This window comes from Artemia franciscana, chromosome 3 (genome assembly GCF_032884065.1).
Source record: "Artemia franciscana chromosome 3, ASM3288406v1, whole genome shotgun sequence".
Taxonomy (NCBI): Eukaryota; Metazoa; Arthropoda; class Branchiopoda; order Anostraca; family Artemiidae; genus Artemia; species Artemia franciscana.
Window position 1 is genome coordinate 224,924 of NC_088865.1, and position 20,510 is coordinate 245,433.

The following is a 20,510-nucleotide window of genomic DNA, read 5'->3' on the forward strand; positions in this document are numbered from 1 at the left end:
TATTGTAGAGCATGTCAGACAGGCCTGGGCCTAGGGGTGCACAATGGCAGAGGGTGCAATAAGTTATCACTGATTGGTTGTTTTTTTCTTAACAAGAACAAGGCCAATGTTATTTATGGTCAAAGCACAAGGTGAACTCCATTGCCATGCAGCCTATTCGCAAAAAAAGTGATTTCAAAACAACACAAGAATTCCTTGGCCACTTACAAACTGTCAGATTTCTCCCAAGAATGACAGCTGAGAGCTCGATACCACCCCTCTCTTCCATTACTTTTGGCCCGTCAGTTACGTTCTCATCAGTGCTTCCACTATCCCCAAATTTTTCGGGACTTCCCCAGAAATTTCGCCAAAACGGAGCAGTAAAAACGTTTGGGCCTGGGAGCGTCAAAACTTTAAATTCGGCCCAGATGCCAGAACATATTTTTTGTTAAATTGTTCGGGACTTCCCCGGAAATTTTGCCAAAGCAGAGCGGTAAAAACGTTTGGGCCTGGGAGTGTCTAAACTTTAAATTTGGCCCTGATGCCAGAACATATTTTTTTGTTAAATTTTTCGGGATTTCCCCGGAAATTTCGCCGAAACGGAGCGGTAAAAACGTTTGGGCCTGCGAGTGTCAAAACTTTAAATTTGGCCCTGATGCCATAACATATTTTTTGCTAAATTTTTCGGAACTTCCCCGGAAATTTCGCCAAAACGGAGCGGTAAAAACGTTTGGGCCTGGGAGTGTCAAGATTTTAAATTCGGTCCTGATGCCAGAACATATTTTTTGTTTAGTTATGATGCCGACTTTTTATTCTTATTTGATTCCATACTTTGTGATCATTTTTGTTTGGAAAATATTTTTGTTACTTGGACTAAAAGGAAAGGGGAAATTTTAAAGGTTGCTTCCTAGGGCCGTATCCAAGATTTTTTGGGGGGATGTTTTACACAATAATTTTTTCGGGAGGCGTTTTACAACAAAAAAAAAAAACTAAAAAAACGCATAAGAATTTATTATATCCATATTTGTTACATTTTTCACAGGTCATACAAACATCTCGGGGGGTCCCATCCCCCTATTCCTCCTCCCCCCCCCCTGCCTGGATTCGGCCTTGTTGCTTCCTGAAATTGATTTGTTTTCTCTCTGTTTCTATTTCCTGCTAAAAATGAAAACTACATATAAAGATAATATTTAAATTTACATTAGCTTGTAGGGTATGTCAGAATACTCCCCCTCTCTCATAGGTTGGTCGAAGGACTCCTTTGTGAAAGAAAGCTACCTATTTTATGGTATTTTCAACCCCTTCCGGGGAAAATTTTTTGACTCTTTAACAACCCATTGTCCTATATCCCTTGTAAAAGCTGACAAGTGATTGTTTAATAACGTGTTACAATTTTCATTCACAAGCTACAATTTTCTGCACTTGGGGCTATATATTAAACAGTAACATTGTTAATAGATTACACAATTATTGAGAAATGAAAAAAAAAGTTAAATAAAAAATATGTTTCTAAGAGCAATATAGAAATACTGCATAAAAAAATTCCGAAAAAGCTGAAGATAGGGTCCTTTAACTTATCTAGGTAATGTTGTGCCTGCTTTTGCTAGTAGGAATCCGCACTACACGGTTTTTTTTCGTAAAAATGTATTGTGATCTAGTTAAAGTCTACATTGAATGATATGGAGGGCCTTTACCTGAATTAAAAAAAAAACAAGTTTTTTTTTAACGGAAAGTAAGGAGCGACATTAAAACTTAAAACGAACAGAAATTACTTTGTCCATGAAAGGGGATGCTTCTTCACCAACGCCCCGCTCTTTATGCTAAAGTTTGCCTCTTTCTCTTAACTCTACTTTTTAAAACAATAAAAAACTTTGGCGTAAAGAGCGGGGCGTTGATGAAGAAGCAGCCCCTTTCACATACGATGTAATTTCTGTTCGTTTTAAGTTTTAATGTCGCTCCTTACTTTCTGTTAAAAAAACTTGTTTTTTTTTAATTTAATTTCTGAACGTTTTTGAATCAATGCATATTTTGATTTTGGATCTCCGCAGATGAATAATTAAAACGAAATTTGCATTTTTTATTTATTTTTTTTTGCTAAATGGCTTTCTCATAGTTTTGATCGAATGATTTTGAGAAAAAAAGGAACGGGGGAGGAGGCCTAGTTGCCCTCCGATTTTCTGGTTACTTAAAAAGGCAACTAGAGTTTTTAATTTTTTTTACGAATGTTTTTATTAGTAAAAGATATAAGTAACTTAAAAATTAGCTTACGTAACGAACTTCTGTATTCTCATGTTTTTATTCCTTATGTGAAGGGGTTCACCCCCTCGTCAGTACCTCGCTCTTTACACTAAAGCTTAAATGTTGTCCCAATTTCTTAAGAATGACCCCTGAATCACAAAAGCCATAGAATAAATAATTGAAATTACTAAAAACACTTTAGAGTAAAGAGCGAGGTATTAGGAGGAGGTGAGCCCATCATATACGTAATAATTTCTGTTCGTTTTAAGTTTTAATGCTTCTCCTTATTTTCAGTTGAATAAACTTTATCATATTTATTTTTTCATTGTTTTTTTTAAATAATGCTAAAAAATCCTGAGCCCCCTTCATGAAAATTTTCTTCCCCCATGACAAATTCCTCCAAGAAAATTTCCCCCAACATACCCCCCTCTTCTCACCCCAACCTAAAAATCCCCCTGAAAACATCAAATCACTGGTCAAAATTTATAACTTGTGGCCCCTCTCACGGGGACTGTGGGGGAGTAAGTCGTCCTCAAAGACATAGTTATAAGGTTTTTTTACTACGCTGAATAAAATGGCTATCTCAGAATATTGATCTGATGGCTTTGGGAAAATAATTAGCGTGGGAGGGGGCCTAGGTGCCCTCCAATTTTTTTGATCACTCAAAAAGAGCACTAGAACTTTTCATTTCCGTTAGAATAAGCCATCTCGCAAGATTCTAGGACCAATGGGTCGATATGATCCCCCCGGGGAAAAAAACAAACAAACAAGTAAACACGCATCCGTGATCTGCCTTCTGGCAAAAAATACAAAATTCCACATTTTTGTAGATAGGAGCTTGAAACTTGTACAATACGGTTCTCTTATACGCTGAATCTGGTGGTGTGATTTTTGTTAAGATTCTTTGACTTTTAGAGGTTGTTTCCCTATATTTTCTAAAATAAGGCAAATTTTCTCAGGCTCGTAACTTTTGATTGGTAAGACTAAACTTAATTAAACTTATATATTTAAAATCAGCATTAAAATGTGATTCTTTTGATATAGCTATTGATATCAAAATTCCATTTTTTAGAGTTTTGGTTACTATTGAGCCGGGTCGCCTTACTACAGTTCGTTACCACAAACTGTTAGATAATTTGGGTATTATTTGAAAGTAAAATGAAGTATGTTTGATGCATAGATTTAATAATTCTGAAATGAATTTAACAGATTTTAAAAGAGTATTTTGTGAAAAAAATTACTTTGTCTTAGCTCATTCAAGGTTGGAGAAAAATATATTAAAAAGAAAAAAAAAATTAGTGCTGAAACAGAATGCGAGTGTTTTTGCAAAAAGTGGATGTTTTGCAAAACTCTTTAAAGGAGAGAGCTGAATATTTTTATTATTTTTTTAGGTCCATCATGCTTGTATTCAACGTTGGATTGATGAGAAACAAAAAGGAAGCTGGGACAAAGTCGTTGATTGCTCCCAATGCAGAGCCCCATACAGTGTCATCTATACTGATTACCGTAAGCCTTTTTTTTGTTAATATTCTTATACTATTGTAGATTTTCACCTCTGTATAAACTTGCCTAACCTGTTTTTTTTATGAAAAGTAAAAATGTAGCTGGAGCGGAGCCTTTAATCACTGCCACTGCTGAGTCCCCTATAGTGTACTTTATCCTCATTTCGACAAGACCAGCTGTAAAAGATAATTTATTTAATTCGGTCTTTTACCTATTTTTAAGCTTAAATGACCTCATATTATCGACTAATGAACTTATTAATGTTGCTAGATAAAACGTGTCCGTTTTTTTACTAGATAAATTAGGGTCGAAATTAGAAAAAAATGAATAGGCACAAAGTCTTGGGGGGAGGGGTGTGTCCCTCCTTCCCTGAGAAACAATGAGTAAAGCTGCAGACAAAAAGTATGCTATATGAAGACTAAGCATATTATGCAACCAAAACTGCTTACAAGTATAAAATTCATGGGAATTCAGGAATGTTCTTAGGAAAGAGGGATGGATTGATGAAAAACAGAAAGAATTCTGGGACAAAGTCATTGATTGTTCCCTATGCAGAGCCCCATATAGTGTCATCTACACTGATTACCTTAAGCCTTTTTTCATGAATATTCATATGCTATTGTAGATTTTCACCTCTATTTAAGCTTGCATAACCTGTTGTTTAGTATGAAAAGTAAAAATATAGCTAGAGCAGAGCTATTAATCACTGCCACTACCAAGCCCATATAGTGTCATTCATTCTTATTTCCACAAGACCAGCTGTAAAATATAATTTATTTAATTCGATTCTTTTACCTATTTTTAAGCTTAAATGACCTGAAAACATCGACTAATAAAATTATTAGATAAATTATTAAGATAAATTATAGTTGAAATTAGAAAAAAAGTGAATAGATGCCAAGTCTTGGGGGGAGGGGTGTGTCCCTCCTCCCCTGAGAAAGAATGGATCAAGTTGCAGAAGAAAAATAGGCTATATGAAGACTGAGCATATTATCCAACCAAAACTGCTTACAAGGACAAAATTCAGGGGAATTCAGGAATGTTTGAATTAGAGGGGGTGCAATTTTACGTCACAATTTTACACCAGGTCAACATGAAAAACCTCAGGGGGGGTTATGCATTATGTGCATATATGGCATATAATGTTATATATGCAAAATAACTTAATAAATCAGAATTTAAAATGTTTTCACTTTGTTTTTACTTGTTTTAAATGTTCTAACTAGATATACGAAGGGGGAAGTCCCCCCCCCTCTTGCACTCCAATTACAGAACGAATGTCTGGTGTCTTTTTTAGGGAAGGGATTGGAGGGCAATCAGCCCTTCTCTCTAGGTCATTCTAAAGCTAGAGCTAAAGCTTGATCTAAAAGCACCAGTCATACAATCGATTGCGCACAGTCAAAAATCAATGAGGAAAAGTAAAATTACCAAATAACGTCGAATAACAACAGTTACTATTTTACCAGCTATAATTCCCTGAATTTGAGCCAAATATCGCAGGATTTAGATAATACTAACATTGAAGAAACAGTTATTAACAACAGGAATTAGCTAGCAGTTATTAACAACAGGAATAGAAATCGCTGAACTAATAGAAATTAAAGGAGAAATCCAACAATAATTTTTAAAAAATGTAAAGAAAGAGAAGTGTTTGAGAACAAAATGTGTACTGAAAAAAAAATAAAGTTTTCATATAATGTATATAAAATTTGAATATAAAATTTGAATATATTTGAAAATTTGATAGTAAATTTGAATATAAAATTTGTACTGAAGAAAATCTGCTTGAGGCATTTTAATGGTTCTTCTCGTTGAAATAGTTCATCTTAGTTTTCAGTTTCGAATCTCTAGAGCTATTTTGTAAACTGCAAAAATATCTAAGGTGTCTCATCAAAAATTAAATAGTTCTGGAATCGACATCAATATCAATATTGTTGTTAACATTTCACAATTTAAGAATTGCTATTTTTTAAGTTTAACAGCAATTGTCAAACTTAAAAACTTAACTTTTAAACTTAACAACTTAACCGGCTGTAGTGGATTTCTTCAAATTGAGCTAATTGAAACTTTTCTAGTTGAAACTAGAAAAATGCCTGCAAAGTTTAAAAGAAGTTTTATTTTCTGTTTTGTTAAATCCACATATAGAATAAAGAGAGAGATATGACAGAATAAAACCAGTAACATTACAGTTTTCAACACAAAATGAACTCGATGAAATCGAATTGCCAGAGTTACATCTATAGCGCAAGAAACATTACAAAAGGAACATGGGTCAGTGTAAAATAACTATATCTTAGTTCTCAGTTCCATATCTCCAAGGCTAATATGTAAACTGCAAAAATATTGGTGATGTCTCACCAAAAATTAGAATTGTTGATTTAAACTCGAGAAATACCTGAAAATGTTAGAAGAAGTTTTATTTTCTATTGGGTTAAATCCACTTATAGCATAAAAATAGAGATTCGACTGAATAAACACCAGTAAGTTTGCAGTTTTCAACGCAACAAAATGAAGTTAATTAAATCCAATTACCGGGATTACATCTATAACGCATGAAACATCACAAAAGGAACATGGCTCAGTATAAAATACCAATTTTAATTAGTCTATTTACAAAAAGCGTTTTACGTAGTTACATAATGCCTAGAGACCAAATGAACAACCTAGACCATCAAACGTGACAAGACTAATCACAGTAGCTAAGGTAAAGGGTATTAAAAATGTTTAAAGTAATGATAAACAATATGAAACAAATATAATAAAGTCAGAATATTTCCGTCAGCAACAATTAAAACGAGTCAAAAACAAAAGTGAAGAAAAAAGAAACATACAGTTAGAAGATAAGTGGCAGCAAGAATTAAAACTACTCAAAAACAAAAGGGAAGAACAAGAACAAAAGTGATGAAAGATATACCAGAGCGAGAACAAGGAAATATGTGGTTGAAAGATAAGCGGCAGTGATAATTACAAGCAATCACAAAAAAGCGAGTATCAGAACGTGTCAAAAATGGGGTAAAAAACAGAATTGTGCTGATAGAAAACAAGTAATAGCAAAAATCAGAACGAGCCAAAATGAAAGTAAATTGGAAAGACAGCTTTATATGTCCTGACAAAATGACGTGATCTAACCTCCTATGCTTTTATTTGCTTTACTTTCTAGCGTATTTGGAGATTCGCATGGTTCTGATCACAGTTTTTCCTTTGAAATATTCAAATAACGTTACACGTTTATTTCCATTTTCATTGTTAGCTTTAATGCTATTTCATTTTTTAGCGGCTTATTTGCGATTTCTCAGTAGGATGGAGAACAAGACGGGACGTTTAATGACCTACGTTGTTCCATTCACTGTAGCTGGTTCTGTTTATTGGCTCGCGATGTCATATGGAGCTATCACCGTTCTAGAGGTGTGTTCTAAAGATATACAGTATACTATAAGTCAAGGCCGTGTCTAGGATGGGGCTTAGGGTTTGAATCCCTCCCCTTCCGAATTTTTGTCTGACTCATAAAAACAGAACAAAAATGCATGTACAAAAATTTGTGATGGGTTTTTAATTTTTTGCAACCTAAATCAAACTTCTGTGGAAAAAATACCTCCCCCCTACCCCGAAAAAAGTCTCGATACAACTTCGCTGTAAATACACTATTCCTGGTCCTTTCATCTGTAGGTCTCCCTTTATTCTAGTGATTAAACTTTTGGCTTGAAATTTGCTTTTTGCTTGAAATCTCAAATTTCTTGTTTACTCGGGGGGGGGGGGGGTGTGTATTTGCCCACATTTGTGAATTTTAATGACATATTTATTCTAGAGTTTCCTCTTTTATCTGTTTTCTTTAAGTATTATTTTGGAAGTGCTTCTGTGGGCTAACACACTATTTTTATTTATTTCTCTTTATCTATAGCCAAATTCGACGTTATGACTGCCAAATTGTCGACTAGAGCTTTTAACCTGACTTGTTGCTCTGTTCATTGGATTGTTATATATTATAATAATTTAATGTCTTATATAAGCCATCTTTTTTTCTTTTGTCCAACCCTTTTTCCTGCTCTTGAATATGCTAATGTGTAGTGAAGAAGTGGAGGTAGTTGCAACAGTTCTCTACACTCATTTTTCAGCTGTAGATCCACCTATGAAGGTTATATTCGCCTAGCTCAAAATTTTCAAGGAGGAGGGGAGGGGGTACTTGAAAACCACTGGCTTCTGGTCCTTAATTTGGGCTCAATTCCCATGACTGATATCTTCACTCTCAAATGAAAACTATGTTTGGACTGTACTTTGCATTGTTTTGCTTTCTAGGGAAATTGGTTGACTGTTTGACCCTTGACACAGCTCTTTTTGGCCCTTCGTACAACTGCTCTGTTTATATCTTTATATTTTTTTGCGTTTTTTTGTGTTTTGTCTATTTTCTAATGTTTTTGTTCTTTTTAAAATGTAGTTTCTCTTCATGGAGATATTTTATCCTCCTACTGGAAAATGAAGAGTGTAAAAATCAAAGTATCTGGACTAAATTTGTATGTTCATAAGTTGTCGGTTTGAAGTTTTTATTTTACAAAATGTTTTTGATACTCTTTTATTAAATGTTTACGTTTAATTGTATATTTATCTTGTATTTTCTATTTGATCGATTTTTCACCTGTCAAAATCTGTCCGTTTTTGCAAGTATTTGTTTTTTACGGCTCTTATTAAAGTTTTGCCCATTTTTTTTACCATTATGCATTTACTCACTTACCTATTATCCATTATGCGATTTTACTCATTTGTATATCCAAGATATTTGTTACTCCATGCCTTCTTAGGCAGTACCATTTTTGCCATTTTCTGTATGTAAAATATGCTATCATAGATTAATGAAGTGTCAGATGTGATGTTTTCTCATTTCCTTTGAGGTTAGCACAATGGTTTCTTCTCAACTTTCGACAAGATTTCTAAGCAATTAACCTCAAAATTCAAATGAAGCATAATTCAAAATTCAAATCCAAATTCAAATTTATCAGTCAAGACATCACAGGATATCAAATAATATGGGTAATTTAAGAAAGTGGAAATTAGCGCTAGTGTCAACATCAATGCCATCTACGTTTAAAAATACTTGTGATGCCCGATGTGATGACCGTAGCTTTTTGTTATCCGCTGAATTTATCAATTGTCCTTTGATTGGCTAAAAAATATTACTTAACACTGATTTGGTGATGGCAATAATGGACTGCCCCCAGCAAACCATAAAAGTTCTTACCAATAAGAAATTTCTTACCATTCTTAGTGTATTCATACATGGAAACTTTGATTTTATAATACTTTTGTTTCGATTGTTTCCAAATTAGGAAGTTTTTTGGGTAATATCACATTTTTGTCAGTGTTGTCGCATTGAACCATAAAAATAAACAAGAGAAGCTAATTAGTTAAATTTGACAAGGCTCTTTTTCGATAAAAATTCAAGCATTAGCAATATCTCGATTCCTTAAGAAAACTACATTTTCAAGGAAAACTGCACCTTCTATAGTGGTTGATGCGATATGTTTATAGCCCATTTTTTACTCAAAGGAATCGACATACTCAAAGTGTCGTTTTTATATTGGTGGCCGCTGCTACTAACAACTGCCTACGGAAGTCTTTTCTATAAAAAATAAATTCCTGACTCGTTCTAATTTTTGTCGAGCTATATGGCTGTGTAAATTTCTACTTGATCAATCTAAACCATCATATACCATTTTCGCTGCCCTTGGTACTTTAAAAATACAGCTTTTCATCCTAGATATTTTAGCCCTGATTAGGGATATTTGTTTTCTATTTAATGGAAGCTAAGATTACAAACTATTGATGTTTACGCAAATACGCAGATTTTTCACTTCAATAATTTTGCAAACCTAAAAAGCCAGCCGATCAGATGATTTGGCTTCCTAAAAGTTCCCGATGTCCAATGATATTGCGTTGGGGGAACGTTATCTAATCCAGAAGCATTTTAAAAAGAATAAGCTAATGGATGTATCCCAAATTCGAGATTACCAAGTTGCGATTTTCTCGTATAAATATTTGTATCGGCTGCTCACCCTGCTTTTGAAAATCTTTTTACTTTTAATAGAGACCGTCATGATCATAATACAAGAAAAGCTGATAACTTAACTCATGAGTTTAGGAGTACCACTCGGGCATCTTTTGTGATTCGCCATTATAGTCCCCATGTTAGGAATATTTTGCCCGAGAGTGTGAAAAATGTGCCTAGTCTTCCGGCTTTCAAGTCACGGGTAAAGAAGTTTCTTTTATCTCGTGAGTAATTTTGATGTAAGGCCCGTTCCAGGTTGTCATTCTATTCAAGGCATTTCCCTGATTTATTTGCTGTTAAATTTTTTTCTGTCTTCTTGTCTTTTTGCTCTTTCTCTTTTTTTCCTTTCTTCCTTCATCAGTTGAGTTTCTTTTGTATTGAGTAGCTTGTCATGAACGTGGCTTTCATTAGCTGAGGGTGATAACCTCGCTTGCCCTTACAAGCTTATTGCCTTTCTTGGCAGACGAATGGCGAATAGTGTTTGTTTTCTTTTCTTAATAAATGTATATCTCATAATAGCTTGTGGGACATTGCTTGGGTGGGCAAGTTCTGGTGTATAGTGAGTGTAATTGACGAACACTTTGGCCCATGTATTTTGCTAGGAATGTGATATCTGACAGAACCTAAAAGATAATCTGTATAAGATCATATCTAATAAGATTTATAAAAACCATAAATTTTACTTGCCATCTGATATTAATTTTTAGTGTTTAGCTGCTACAGTGGCAGCGTAGGTAAAAGGGCGGGGAAAGAAATACTGTTCAACAGTGTGACTTCATCATTACTAATATCTATAAAAGATATAGTTTGTAAATATTTGTAATAAAATGTTGCAATCCAAATACATTTCGCTATTGTCAAGCTCCAGCTTCAGAAAATTGGGTATAGATTTTGGGTCGCACATACGTAGTTTGTAGTAAAAGATTAATGCGAAGACCATAATGATGTTCCACCTTATATCAAATCTTTTCGGTGAAAAGAGACTTATACCCCACCATTCCAAGTACTTCATTTCAAGTGGAGATTCAGCTATTTGCGTAGCATGTTGTAGTTATTTTTGCATAATTTTCATTTTTAATTGCCGTTATTTGTCTTTCAATTTATCTACAAAATTGTGCTGTAGAAGACAAGCAAAAGCAAAATCGGAACGAGACAAAAATTAAAGTGAACAAAGAAACAAATGTAACGCTAGAAGAACAACGTCTTTACAATCTTTAACGCCAAAAACAAATGTGGCTCAGAACCCAGTACAGACCTATGAAGATGCCATAACCTAAGCTGCTGTTAATTACAAGTCATTGCGATCTTCAACCTTCTATGTGTACCCTGGGGAGCCCTCCATTTCCCGACAAAAAAATAGTGAATAAAGCTTACTCATTTGGAGGTTGCTACTTACAACAAGAATCAATATATACAAAGCTACCACATATCGAGCGCCGGGTCCCGGCTTCGAAATTCGCTACATAATTTTTTTCTTAGCTAGTACATTGACATTTCTGGCCACTAAAACGACCTAAAATGGTCACAACTTTAAGGAAAAATTCGTATTTTCCCATGGTGGTTGTATCCTAATTTAAATTAAATAAAATTTGTACTAGCGCTGCTCACTTAATTTATTCTATTATTTATTATCTTATTTATATTTTGTTATTCTCGTTTATCTTTCATATCATTGTTCATATAATGTTTTTGGTGATCATAAAAATAACCCATTCTTTATTCCAAAAGAACGTATTATTTCTGCTTCGCCTTTTTTCTCTTGTTTTCTCTATTTTAATTCAGTTTCATTTTCTGATACTGTGCTTTTTTATTTATTTATTTCTCTTCTCCTTGGAAGGTCTACGGAATAACCGAAGGCATGTATGTGTTAGAAAATATGGGCCTACCTGGTATTTTTGGTGGTCTTCCATTAATTCCGGTTTTGGTTGGTGCTGCAAAGTTTATTGATTGGGAACAGCCAGTACTTAACTTTTTGCGTACCTACGTTCCCATGACTCCGATTGTTAGACACATGCTTCCCATTTTCAAGTAAGTGTTTTCTTTTTATTTTTTTTTAATAAGACCGAACCGATGAAATAAAATATCCACGGAAAAAGGCAGACATTTTTCTGCCTGAAAAGGCAGACATTTTTCCTGTGGTTTTTATACATCCTTTTTTTTTTCGTTTTTTTCTCCTTTTGAGTCTTCATATTTATTCTCGATGCATGAAAGACCACACTAGCCAGCCATGACAAAACAAAGGTAGTAAAGTCCGAATAAAAAAAAAAATAACGTGTTTACGGCCAGTAGAAGGAAAAGAAAAGACAACCTAAAGTTCGCCTATATAAAATTCTTGATGAATGAAAGACTAAACTAGATCTAAGTTGCATGAACAACGTGTGGTGTTGCGGCAACCTTTGTTCAGCTTCGCCGAGTAAAGTGTTGCGAAAACAACAGCTTAGTTTTGTTCCCTCACTTCGATTAAACGCTGAAGTTGTTAATCTTTAAGGATCTTAAAATGAATACTAAGTGCACTAACATACAAAAGTTGCAAACCCGTCGTTTCTTGTCTTTTCTTTTCCTTCTTCTGGCTGTAGATCTGGTGATTTGTTGTTGTCCTTTTCTTTCCTTGTCTTTTAACCTTCATGTTTGAGTTTTTTTATTCCTCCTCTCTCTTCAGTTTTCTCCTTCTTTGGTTTTTACTCACGGTTTTCCTTCCTTTTTTTCTTTGTCACTGTGCGCGAAACTTATGAATAATTCCTGGTTCCCTATACTTTGGCTTGTTACAGAACATTAACCAAATGCATATCTTCTGCTGGGGACCAGTTTTACTGTCTGACTTGACTTTGACTTAGCTCATCTACCGGGTTTCTTTGATCGGCCGCGATTTGTCGATTTCTTTGATCGGCAAAGACAATCGTTTCTTTGATCGGCCGCGAGGTCGCTTCCAAGCGTTTTTCGTAGGGTCGAAGTCGAAGATCGTCTTTGCAAGTAAATGCAGGGGTATTTGAAGCAGGTGTCCAAACTCTCGCTAAGATATGCTAGGCTGCTTGGGTTGAAAACTGAGTCTGCTTGGTGAGCTCCAGCAGTTTATCGTTACTCACGATGTCAAACCATCTCAGACTTTCGATCCTTCTCAGACGCTTAAATGCATCAATGGCTCTTTGGGGTGGTGATTCAACCTGCCCATGGTAGAAAACGCTTTGGATATCCTTTCTTGCAGCTCGGAGAGAAGTGAGCCATCTACAGAAATTGTGGAGCCCAGTTGGGTAAACCTTTGGACAACTTAGATGCTAGCTCTTCTGTCCTGGCTAACTGGAGGATTTAAAGCAGGAGAAGACGGGTTCTTAGCTATAACTTTCGTTTTATTCCAATATATCCGCAATTCCACTTTTCCCGCCTCTTCTCATAAAATTCGAAGCACTTCTAGCAACCGATCCACGGAGTTCGTCAGGATGGCCAAGTTGTCAACAAAATCGCCATCTGAGGTGACGCGATTTCTAGTCTTGAGTCCAAACCTGACTAGAAGCGGTCTTTGTTGTAGTGCGATCTTGTGATGACATAGAAAAGCTCTGGAGTCACTGCACATCCTTAGCGCACTCCTGTCGTGATTTAGAAGAATGGGCTGCGCTGGGCGTTGACTTGAACATAGTTCTGTGTATTATGCTGTAGAGCTTTGAAGAGTCTGCAGTATTTCACAGGGAGGCCGGTGGATTCTAGAATCTACCAAAGAGCAAACATAGTTTTACTCCGTTCTTGTAATGTTTCTTAAAATCAAAGGTCTGTTGTTTAGAAACGGTAACAAAGGAAAATTTGAATGTTTTCTCCTTTGAAAGGAATCGTGAATTGGATAAGAAGAATTCCTCTAAAGCTTGCAGATTTTCTGCTAGTACCCCTCCTAAGTTTTAGCTTACTTGTGTCTTCTTTGGGTATGTTATTTTTATTTAACTGCAAAGATTACTATGTTATTATTACTATTATTGCTATGTTTATTATTACTATTGTCTCTGTTACTTATTATTATTATAATCGTAATTAGTATTATTACTACACTATTATCACTGAAAAGTTTGTGCTTACTATACTATTTTATATACTATACTATTCAACTGAAAAGATTGATTCAAGTTTTCACTGTTCAGAAATAATCCATTGCCAGAAATCAGGTCATTGAACTGCCGTGTCTAATGTGTGTGTTTGTATTCGTACGTGTACGTACGAAGATCTATTGTAAGAGTGTCGTGTGTCCTACGAAAATATTTTTGGCTACAATGTTAGCGGAGAAAGATGCTTTTTTTCTTCTTTTTTTTCATGTGGATTTTGCAATTGTGCGTGTAATTGCCCTTGTGGAGGCACTGCATTTAATATGAAAACAAAAAGAAAAAATATTTTAAGCGTGCCTTGTGAAATCCCCTTGTCAATGCCTGGGATTGTTAATTAAAGTTATTAATTAAAGAATAACGTTATTAAAGGAAATAGATGCCAGACCGCTATTCAATCTGTTGTTTCTCTTACTTAAATAAAAAAAAAACTGTCAAATGAAAGTAAATGATGACATTAAGACTTAAAACGAACATAAATTATTTCGTATATGAGGGGGGCTGCCCCTCTTGTACCCTCCGCTCTTTACGCTAAAGTTTTAAAGCGGTTTAAAAATACGTTTTATTTCATGTCAACTACCCTTTTGTTTGAGCTATCGTTCTTAAGATTTCGGGGGGGGGGGAATTAAACTTTAGCATAAATAGTGGGGGTGCATTAGGGTGCAGCCCCTCTCATAAACAGATTAATTTCTATTCGTTTTAAATTTTAATGTCGCTATTTTGGAAGAAATGACATTCTTGGTTTCCAATTTTAAGGGACAAGAAGGATAATATTTTAGTTTGATATTTGTTAATTCATAAACAAACGATAATAAAAATGAAATTACAGATAACATCATATGCTCCCCGAAGGTTCTATGTCTGGGAACGCCCGAATTTGTTAACCTTTATACCAAGTTTCAAGTGGTTAAATAATAGATTTTGGTCCTTTTTACCAGAATTCGCATTTTTCGTTATGAATAAAGATGATCCTAATTAAACGTCCATTATTTCACTTTCTACGTCCCAGTTTCAACCTTAACTTAGGTATATCCCGTGCTGAATTCGTGTCTGTACACTGTTTTCATCATTATTATTCCTGTAACACTTTTCTACGAGAAGTGATTCAATATTAGGTCTGTTACTGATGCACCACTAGCACCGCCTAACCATAAGAAAATTTGTTTGTAAAATTTTCCAAAGTTGAAGCACTTTCGACCCCTTGTGTCATTTTACGTTTTCTCTCTCTTTTTCTTGGCATCGTAGCTGCCGGTATTTTGACCTCTTGTGTCATTTTGTCTTTTTTTTCTCTTTTTCTTTTCCCCATACCTGTTGATATTTTGGCCCCTTGTGTCATTCTACTTTTTTTATTTTTTGGCCCAATAGCTGCTGCTATTTTGAGCTCTTTTGCCTTTTTACTTTTTTTCTTGGCCACATAACTGCTGGTATTTTGACCCCTTGTATCATTTTACTTCTTTTTTTCTTGGCCACATAACTGCTGATATTTTGAGCCCTTGTGTCATTTTGCTTCTTTTTTTCTCTCTATTTCTTTGCCCCATAGCTGTACATATTTTGGCCCCTTGTGTCATTCTACTTTTTTCTAGTTTTTGGCCCAATAGCTGCTGCTATTTTGAGCCCTTTTGTCTTTTTACTTTTTTTTCTTGGCCACGTAACTGCTGGTATTTTGACCCCTTGTATCATTTTACCTCTTTTTTTCTTGGCCACATAACTGCTGATATTTTGATCCCTTGTTTCATTTCGCTCTTTATCTCTTTTTCTTAGCCCCATAGCTGTTGGAATTTTGACCCCTTGTGTGATTCTACTTTCCTTTCTCTTTTTTTCAACGCCATAGCTGCTGCTATCTCGACCACTTATGTCTTTTCCTTTTTTTCTTTTTTTGGGCTGCATAGCTGCTGGTTTTTAGACCCCTGGTGCCATTTTTTTGCCCCATACCTGCTTGTATTTCGACCCCTTGCGTCCATTTTACTTTCCTTTCACTTTTCTTGCTCGCATAGCTTATAGTGTTTTGTTAGAATATATTATTTCTCTTTAACTGAATAGGTCTTTGGGTGATTAATCTCATTATAGGTATTGTTGTTTTTTCAACTATTTTCCTCATTCAAGTTGGTCGTAACTTTCTATTTTATCCTACTTTTTGATTATATAATGGCTGAAAAGAAAGAAAAGGTCATTCTCACATTTTACCTCCTCCTCTTTATTAAAACTATAGGCACGGGTCTGAGATCTAGACTTTGAAATAAGAGTGAATAGTTTTGAGTTTAGATGTTCTGTAAGGACTTCAGATCTTGAATAGGTTCAGAACCTAGCATTTGATTTTCCTTTGACAGATGAGTAGATGAGTAGAAAATGCCAAGGTGACCTAATAGGTCAGCTGAATACCCAAATAAGAAAGAATGAAAAGTTCACTATTTCTGAAAATATTTAAACAGAAAATAACCCTGTAAACATTAGCAAAACTTACATCAGCAATGCAAACATTGGCAATACAAACAGAGCTCGTAACCTTTTGGAGGGAGAGACTAACCTTTGGGAGGTGCCATGAAGGGTCCTGTTGATTTTTATTTATTTTTTATTCTAGTTTTATTACATTTTGAAGTTAATAAAATCGAAAAAATCTAAATATCGTTAAGAAATAAAAGTGAATTTAATAATCTTATTTGAGTTAAAAAAAAACTGTTAATAAACAGTCTTTTAAGTTAATTATCAGTAAAGTTAATTTAGTTAATTTAAGTTAATAAACAGTCAAAAAAGAATTACTTAAGGCCGTGATTAAGTGAACTTGAAAACATCGAGCTTCAGAATTGAAGTAAGGTTACCCTTCTGTCTTTTAATTCTCTAGAGATCGTCGATTGTCAAAACTTCAAATAGCACCAATTATCAAGTCTTGTCAAAGGTTTTGATTGACAGCTTCCTTTGGTGAGATGCTTCAGCCGAGAAATAATAATATATTTGACAGTGTCTTGCAAAGCTTGGTTACCGACCAAGGGAGATTAGAAAATGAGCAAAAGAGCACTATCATTCTCAAGTACAAAATGCCCATGTATATGCAACTGTGACGGCATGCATAGAATGCATTTTAAAATTTATTGTTTTTTCCACTTTATTTCCTAGGGATAGGCTATTTAAAATACCTCATTTCATTAATTCGAAACTAAACAGCGAACTTAGTTGAAAGCTTTCTTCGAGGATTCTTAGAAAACCAAAGTTTTCTTACAAATTAAATTAAAAAAAAAATAAAACTGAAAGTAAGGAGTGACATTAAAACTTAAGACGAACAGAAATTACTTCGTATATGAAAGGGACTGCTTCCTCATGAACGCCCCGCTCTTTACGCTGAAGTTTTTTACTGTTTTAAAAAATAGAGTTAAGAGGAAGAGTCAGACTTTAGCGTGAAGACCGGGGCATTGATGAGGAGACAGCCGCTTTCATATATGAAGTAATTTCTGTTCGTTTTATGTTTTAATGTCACTCCTTACTTTCAGTTAAAAACACTTGTTTTTATTTAATTTAATTTCTTAACGTTTTTTAATCAATGCATGTTTTGATTTATGCTCTCCACAGATGAATAATTAAAACGAAATTTGGGTATTTATTTTTTTGGCTAAATGGGTTTCTCATAGTTTTGATCAAACGATTTTGAGAAAAAAATAGGAGCGGGGAAGGAGGTATAGTTGCTCTCCGATTATTTGGTTACCTGAAAAGGCAACTAGAACTTTTAATTTCTTACGAATTTTTTTATTAGTAAAATTATTAGTAAAAATAAATTTTACTAGTTAAAGACATACGTAACTTACAAATTAGCTTACGTAAGGAACTTCTGTATTCTCACATTTTTATTACATATATGAGGGGGGCTCACCCCCTCAACAGTACCTCCCTCTTCACACTAGAGCTTAAATTTTGTCCCGATTTCTTAAGAATGACCCCTGAATTACAAAAGCCGTAGAATAAATAGTTGAAATTCTAAAAATACTTTAGTGTAGAGAGCGAGGTATTAGGAGGAGGTGAGCCCCTCATATGCGAAATAATTTCTGTTCCTTTTAAGTTTTAATGCTGCTCCTCACTTTCAGTTGAAAAAACTTTGTCATATTTATTTTTTCATTGTTTTTTTTTTAATAATAGTAGGAAATCCTGCGCTCCCTTCATGGAAATTTTCTTCCTCCATGAAAAGTTTCCCCAGCATATCCCTCTCTTCTCAACCCTGCCCCAGACCAAATGAAAACGCCCCTGAAGACGTCTGTACACTTATAAGGATTTAGTTATAAGGATTTCCGACTACGCTGAATAAAATGGCTATCTCTGAATTTTGATCCGGTTACTTTGGAAAAATAATTAGCGTGGGACGGGGGCCTAGGTGCCCTCCGAGATTTTGGTCACTTAAAAAAGGCACTAGAACTTTTCATTTCCGTTAGAATGAGCCCTTTTGCAGCATTCTAGGGCCACTGGGTTGATACGATCACCCCTGAAAAAAAAACAAAAACAAATAAACACGCATCTGTGATCTGCCTTCTGACAAAAAATACAAAATTCCACATTTTTGCAGATAGGAGCTTGAAATTTCTACAGTAGTGTTCTATGACTTTTAGGCACATCACGGATGCGTGTTTATTTGTTTTTTTTTGTTTTGTTTTTTTTTCCAGGGGTGATCGTATCCACCAAATTGTCCTAGAATGTTGCGAGAGGGCTCATTCAAACGGAAATAAAAAGTTCTAGTGCCCTTTTTAAGCGACCAAAAAAATTGGAGGGCACCTAGGCCCCCTCCCACGCTAATTATTTTCCCGAAGTCAACGGATCAAAATTCTGAGATAGCCATTTTATTCAACGTAGTCGAAAAACCTTATAACTATGTCTTTGGAGACGACTTACTCCTCCATAGTCTCCGTGGGAGGGGTTACAAGTTAAAAACTTTGACCAGTGCTTACATATAGTAATGGTTATTGGGAAGTGTACAGGTGTTTTCAGGAGAATTTTTTGGTCGGGGAGAGGGGTCGAAAAGAGGGGGATATACTGGGGGAACTTTCCATCGAGGACTTGGTCATGGGGGAAGAAAATTTCCATGAAGGGAGCGCAGGATTTACTAACATTATTAAAAAAAAAACAATGAAAAAATATATATGAAAAAGTTTTTTTTCAGCTGGAAGTAAGGAGCAGCATCAAAACTTAAAACGAACAGAAATTATTACCCATATGAGGGGCTCACCTCCTCCTAATACCTCGCTCTTTACGCTAAAGTATTTTTAGTAATGTCAACTATTTATTCTACGGCTTTTGTGATTCAGGGGTCATTCTTAATTAATTGGGCCAAAATTTAAGATTTAGTGTAAAGAGAGAGGTACTGACGACGGGGTGAACCCTCTCATATGTGTAATAAAAATATGAGAATAAAAAATTCTTCACGTAAGCTAGTTTATAAGTTACGTATATCTTTTACTTATAAAACCATTCGTAATAAATTAAATTTCTAGTTGCCTTTTTTTATTAACCAAAAAATTGGAGGGCAACTAGGCTTCCACCCCCGCTCTTTTTTCCCAAAATCATTCGATCAAAATTATAAGTAAGCCATTCAGCAAAAAAAAAAAAAAATTCAAATTTTGTTTCAATTATTACTCTGCGGAGAGCCAAAATCAAAACAAGCATTTATTCAAAAATATTCAGAAATTAAATAAAAAAACAAGTTTTTTCAACTGAAAGTAAGGAGCGACATTAAAACTTAAAACGGACACAAATTACTTCGTATATAAAAGGGGCTGCTTCCTCATCAACGCCCCGCTCTTTACGCTAAAGTTTTTTACTGTTTTAAAAAGAAGAGTTGGGAGAAAGAGTCAAACTTTAGCGTAAAGAGCGGGGCGTTGATGAAGAAGCAGCCCCTTTTATATACGAAGTATTTTCTGTTCGTTTTAAGTTTTAATGTCGCTCCTTACTTTCAGTTGAAAAAACTTGTTTTTTTTATTTAATATATTTAAAATCAGCATTAAAATGCGATTCTTTTGATGTTGCTATTGGTACCAAAATTCCATTTTTTAGAGTTTCGGTTACTATTGAGCCGGGTTGCTCTTTACTACAGTTCGTTACTACGAACTGTTTGATAAAGTTGGAGGACAAGCAATATAAACAAAGGTATTTTATTTCAAATGACAATACAATTAAGTATGTAACTACAAAGAAGGATAGAATGTAAGGAAAATGAATTTTCCTGTTACCGGTACTAGACGATTAATCTTATAAGTACGGCTCTTGTATTGGAACCCCCTGTGGAACTTTGGGATCAAAGCATCAATGAAGAATCCTTTCAGCTTGGGAAAAATCTTTTCGGTCCAAAAGCCTGGATTGCGGTCTATCTTTTCAATGTAGAAGTCTTTCTGGGTAAAAATCATGAAAAAGCAAGTATATAGCTGAGCACATTCAAGCTGACTGATTGTACTTGGTAAAAGTAGTCGTGGCCTCGTTTGGGGTTGACCAGTCCATTCTTTCCAACTTCCATGCAATAGTCCGCCTTAGACTCTTTTCGGTTCTTTATCCACTAGCCTATCCCCAAATTTCTCGCAGTTTCGCAGTTCCATACCTCGCTTTGATTTAATTTTCCCCATGATTTCGGCTTTGTGTGCATAACTTTCCTGAAGGCTCCTGAATATTTCTCATTTCTATGTTTCTTCATTGCATTGAAATAATTTATG

The 20,510-nt window shown here is 34.9% G+C and overlaps 1 protein-coding gene across 1 annotated transcript in view; it reads left to right on the forward strand.

Annotated features, from left to right (window-relative positions):
• Positions 1 to 20,510, forward strand: part of LOC136024711 (E3 ubiquitin-protein ligase MARCHF5-like) — a 49,122-nt gene that overhangs the window by 20,238 nt on the left and 8,374 nt on the right. Inside the window, exons 3-5 of the mRNA XM_065700126.1 lie at positions 3,609 to 3,723; positions 6,995 to 7,125; positions 11,595 to 11,785. Of these exons, the coding sequence (XP_065556198.1) occupies positions 3,609 to 3,723; positions 6,995 to 7,125; positions 11,595 to 11,785 (437 nt within the window). The remainder of the gene's footprint in view (positions 1 to 3,608; positions 3,724 to 6,994; positions 7,126 to 11,594; positions 11,786 to 20,510) is intronic.